The 5,556-nt window shown below is 51.8% G+C and overlaps 2 protein-coding genes across 2 annotated transcripts; one reads left to right on the forward strand and one right to left on the reverse strand.

Annotated features, from left to right (window-relative positions):
- Window positions 1–3,311: 3,311 nt before the first annotated feature.
- Window positions 3,312–3,692, reverse strand: LOC142246206 (histone H2B 1.1-like). Its single transcript, XM_075319241.1, has one exon. The coding sequence runs from the start codon at window positions 3,690–3,692 to the stop codon at window positions 3,312–3,314; it is 381 nt and encodes a 126-aa protein (XP_075175356.1).
- A 330-nt stretch (window positions 3,693–4,022) lies between these two features.
- On the forward strand, window positions 4,023–4,409 carry LOC142246207 (histone H2A type 1-like). The gene has a single exon (XM_075319242.1). It carries the CDS (start codon window positions 4,023–4,025, stop codon window positions 4,407–4,409), a length of 387 nt encoding a protein of 128 aa, XP_075175357.1.
- The last annotated feature ends 1,147 nt before the right edge of the window (window positions 4,410–5,556 follow it).

The raw sequence follows: 5,556 nt of genomic DNA on the forward strand, positions 1-5,556 counted from the left end.
CTGTTTTCCAAAAGTAGGGGGGGACCGGAAGATAAGGACCAAAGGGTATATATCCCAATCGCCAGTCAGGGCCCACCGTGCTCCAGATGGCAATGGAGCTGCTGGCTCCCTGTGGGTTAAGTGGACACTATAGGACTGATGACTCATAGATAACCCAGCAGACCTGGGAACCGGTCACGTGTGTAGAGACACGTCAGACCGGATGACAACCCAGTTAGCGTTGCGGTGGAATTGGCGCAACCCCGACCACGTGTGTAGGGAACAAGTCAGGCCGGATGGTGACCAGGTAGTGTTGACCGAGAAGACCGCTGCGACAGCGCCCTGTCGGTCACGTGTGTTAGACACAACAAGCCGAGCAGTCCTTCGATTAGCCTTTCTGGTCACTATGCTAATGGTGACGTGTGTAGAGGACACGTCAGGCCAAGGGATCACACCAGTAGCGTTGACTGGGAAGCCAAGGAGGATAATAGGTTCACACACCCAATCCTGGAACACCCTGTTAACTCCACAGGGGTCCTGGGGTATGCTGTGCGTGTGCGTAAGAGGCACAACTGGACAGGTGACGCAGCGCACGTAACAGACGGATTGCGCCAAAAGGTAAATAACGCAAGTGTGAAAGTACCCTTACCCGTCACTGGGCCAGTTTGGGATGTCACAGCGGCCTGGCCCGGTTCCGTGACCCCAACGGTGTCTATAAGAGATGAAGGGGTTGGTTGGGGACGTTGGGAGTAGTAGTTATTTGTAATGCCACCTGTGGTACCGTATGCGGCCAGTTGTTAGCAGCCACTGCAGAATGTCTCTCTTCTGGGGCAGATGGTGATGCAGCTTAGGTGTTGCAGCTCTCCACAGGCAGAGCTAGGCCCCAGGTTGGGGGTGGCTGTTCAACCATGTGCGAGAGTGCAGGGCGCGGTATGGATCAGACAACAGAGCAGTTGCAGTTTAAGTTGTATACTGAATGACTTGCTCCTGTCGTTGGACTGCCAAAATCCGCTGTGATGGGCTCCAGCCGATCCCGGATAGTTCGGAGGCCTGAACCGGTGGGATGCTCCGTGAGGCCTTCCTTCCTGCGCTGTGTTGTGCAAGTCCCTGTGGCTTGGATCTACGCTGGGATCAGAGTCTTGGGGGTGATTATGTTCCCCGTCTCGCATAGCAGGCAGCGCGAGCCCGTTGATGGGTTCGCCCTTTGGTCACGACTCCTGTGCTGTGCTCTATGTGCTGCTTTACCCAGGGCACTGTTGTGGGCCAGAAGACTTGAAATCTTCTGCCCAACGAATTCTGCTGGCAGGCCATGAAGTGCCCACCAGCCTAGGACTTCGAGATGTGTGCCAGTCATGAGTGAGATATGAGCTCTCTCCTCAGCGACAGTGTTCTCCTGCATCTCACTTGGTTCCCGTTGGTTTCTAGACTGCTGTATGTGGCTCCTCTCTCCCCAGATCAGTTGCCCAGCTCAACTGAGCACCTAAGCTAGTGGGTGGGAGGCCCCAGACGATGTGGTGACCATTCTAAATTACTCTACCTTAACCCCGTCCTGGTGAGAGGGCAACTGGCTTATGTATGTTTGTGGATTGTGAATGACCGGCCCCGCCCTCTTTCTTGCCCGGGATGATTACTGCACCTCTGGTAAGGCGTAGTACCCTGTGGTGACTGAAGCCTCAGGGGCGCCACACATACACCCCATATAGCGATGTATATCCTCCCCCTGTACAGCTGTATGGGTCCAAATGTTGCTTTTAGTGATCGGGGATCGAACTGGTGTTTTTTTCTTGTTTTGCAAATTGCAGCTAATCAGGAGGATTCTTAACTAAGGAAGAGCGAACCTGAACTGTAAAGTTTGGGGGTCACACTGGGCAATGGGTGTTCGGGTCACGCACCTGTACACTAGCTTTTACCTGTATGTCTGGTTCCTGTTTAGGTTTATGATCTGAATAAAGAGAATACAGAGCAGCCAATCAGGAAGCATTTCCTATGTGGCACTACCGGCCCATCACAGCCACATCAAGTATTGATAAAGCTGTGATTAGCAGCTCACGGCTGAAGAAGCAAAAACAAATAAATGACTTGGGCTATTGCCCTATTTATGAGAGCCAGCTCAGATAAAGCAGCAGCTGTAGGCTGCAACCCCCCTGCCCCCCCAGCTGTCTGCTTTACAGCGGCTGATTATCAAAAATAGAGAGGATCCCATGCAGGGTTATTTATTAATTAAATGTAAAAAAAATAATAATATAAAAAGACTGACAGCACATCCACTAGGTGTGAACAGAAGCACACTGAAAATTCAACGTTACAAAAATCTGTACAGCAGCAAATGAAAAGCTAAACTATGTAATCATGCGGTGCCAAATTCTCTGTACTACATTCACCCCCGCAGGTCTGTGAGAAGCGGTGACGTCACTTAAGTCACCGGAGTTCACACCTGGAGACTCACAGGGTATCATGTGTGATGGACGGTCTCCTCTGCCAGATTGCGGGACACGGCGGCAGGGCAGTCCGGCAATCAGGTCACTGCAGTTCACAGCCCGAATATCACCACATCCGCTCCTCTCTACAGCCAGCAGCCTCACATTGTATAATTACACAGCAGGACCGCACACAGGTCTGTTTAGCCGCATATACTCCTGAGAGCTCCTCATATACATCCATACAGGGCCATATACTGCTGTGCACCTTCCATGTTGTCTACATCCCATATTGTACTTTTTACACCCATATAAAACTTTTGTAATATTCAGTGTTACTCCAAACATTCCAGTATTAGTAGAATATGAAAAGCCCATATAGCGCGGTATACAGCAATATAGTGCGGACAGATCAATCACTCCCGGCCTGAGAAGAGGAAATAAACCGGATCACCGCGTGTTACCGAGAACAAAGAGGGGAAACTCTCAGCTATAGGGCGGGAATTTCAAATTTAACGTTCAACCAATCAGCAGTCAGTAAGGCTCTGGCTCCGCCCATAGACGCTGTTAACCCGTTACTGCCCGCAATGTTCAGAGTTTTCTAGTACCCCCATATACGGTACTACTGTTATCTCTATATGCTGCATACCGCCATAATCTCCAAACGGTTTTGTATACTGACATTGCCATATAACCCCATAGTTCTGTATAATGCAGGATATTCCTAATCTAGTACTGTAAACCGCAATTTTACGCAATACATCTGTATACAAAGTACTTTGAATTCAAACTAACACTATATACCGCGTTATTGTGCGGTATACAGTTTCTCCAGAATCAAGCTCTGCTGTAGACAATGTGGTGGCTCTTAGAAGAGCCTTTGTGGTGTGGAGGATGGGGATCAGCAGTAACGTCTCACTTGGCGCTGGTGTACTTGGTGACGGCCTTGGTGCCCTCGGACACGGCGTGCTTGGCCAGCTCTCCCGGCAGCAGCAGGCGCACGGCGGTCTGGATCTCCCGGGAGGTGATGGTGTGGCGCTTGTTGTAATGAGCCAGGCGGGAGGCTTCCCCTGAGATGCGCTCGAAGATGTCACCGACGAAGCAATTCATGATGCCCATGGCCTTGGAGGAGATGCCGGTGTCGGGGTGCACCTGCTTCAGCACCTTGTACACGTAGATGGCATAGCTCTCCTTCCTGGTCTTCCTCCGCTTCTTGCCGTCCTTCTTCTGAGTCTTGGACACGGCTTTCTTGGAGCCCTTCTTGGCGGCTGGGGCGGACTTGGCGGGATCAGGCATGATGAGAGGATAAAGATCTTGTCACAAGATAAGAGAATAATAACCTTGCTCCTCCCAAGGCGGCCGTATTTATAGACCGGCCATGCAAATGAGCACTGATGACACATCACACTTCCATTGGGTGAAAAAGGCATGTGACTTGTGGAAACGTCATGATCACCGCCCCTGCAGCTCATTGGAGGATCCACAAGTCTCATTTCCATGGATGACTTCAGATTCAGTCAATGACAGGAAAGGAGGGCGGAGCAGCAGCTTATAAAACACTCCGGAGCCGCACTCGCGTCACATTACAGTTCTTTATCTTCTGATCTCCGAAAAAGCAACGCAGCGATGTCTGGACGCGGCAAACAAGGAGGGAAGGCCCGCGCTAAGGCCAAGACCCGCTCATCCCGGGCAGGACTGCAGTTCCCAGTCGGTCGTGTGCACAGGCTTCTCCGCAAGGGCAATTACGCTGAGAGAGTGGGCGCCGGCGCTCCGGTCTACCTGGCCGCTGTGCTCGAGTATCTGACTGCTGAGATCCTGGAATTGGCCGGCAATGCTGCCCGGGACAACAAGAAGACCCGCATCATCCCCCGTCACCTGCAGCTGGCTGTGCGCAATGACGAGGAGCTGAACAGGCTGCTGGGTGGGGTGACCATTGCCCAGGGAGGCGTCCTGCCCAACATCCAGGCCGTGCTGCTGCCCAAGAAGACCGAGAGCAGCAAGAAGAGCAAGTAACGCCGCTGATCCGCATCATCCACAACACAAAGGCTCTTCTAAGAGCCACCACCCCGTCCTCACAGGAGCTGGCGCCGCTGGTCTCTGCTGTGGTTCTGTACATATAGATTTATTATGGCTGCGGTTCTATATATCTCCGGGGGTATAAGCTGCACCCGGCAGTGTGAATAGTCCTGTGTATTATGAGGTTGGCACAGTGGCTGTAATTACTGGCACTAATCAGGTTTATCATCTGCGCTGTCACTCGTGTTCTGTAGGAAGCAGCGGTCACAGCACAAGGGAGTGTGAAATATCCACATACAGACACCTCACTGATGGTTCGTAATATGGGATTCTCTGCTCCAGTCTCTTCTACACAATCCTCTTCTCCATCCTCCATGTCCTGCAGTGGGAGGCGCTGAGTAACAGCCGCTGTTGTGCCCTTTCTGCGGGGATTTGGGGCCGGTGATGGGCGCCGGGCATTAGATTGTATAATGTGGGTAGATGCTCCTCTACGTACGGCTCCTGATGACTCCACTAGTGCAGGGCGACCCTGTGTTCCTGTCCTCACTCCCCATGTGGCGGCGCAGTGTGGTACACGGACTCTGCCGCTCAGTCTATATACAATGACTGCGGACAATGTGTGATCGGAAATCCCATCACTGTAACTCCAGTGTTATATACCCCCATATCGTGCCTCTATATAGAGCTGTACAGACTCCACACAGAAGCACGGCCGCCTCTGTGAGCGCCGAGGTTTCTGCAATCATTGAACACATAATGTGAGCGGCATCTGCTATATGGAATATACGGAATAATAATGGAGATACTTGTGGATTTCCTGAGATCCCATCAGCCGCGACAAGGCGCCTCCTGTGCTGGCCCTGATCTCATCTGTTCCATACAGCAGCGGCGCCGCTCACATTTCATACACTCGGGGTTTGCAGACATCTTGGATCTTACAGAGGCGCTGGATTCTTCTGTGTATTCTGCGGGTATTGGGCGTGTTCACACTTGCTGTATTCGGAGTCGCTGCTCACTTTTCTTTATGCTGCACAGACCCCATTATAAGTCTCCATATAGCGCTGAATATAAACCTACATATGAAGTATTCACTCAGCCCCAGACCTCCCGCCTGACACCGCGGGGCACAGAGAACAGAGAGTGG

The sequence above is a fragment of the Anomaloglossus baeobatrachus genome, chromosome 7 (assembly GCF_048569485.1).
Source record: "Anomaloglossus baeobatrachus isolate aAnoBae1 chromosome 7, aAnoBae1.hap1, whole genome shotgun sequence".
Lineage (NCBI taxonomy): Eukaryota > Metazoa > Chordata > Amphibia > Anura > Aromobatidae > Anomaloglossus > Anomaloglossus baeobatrachus.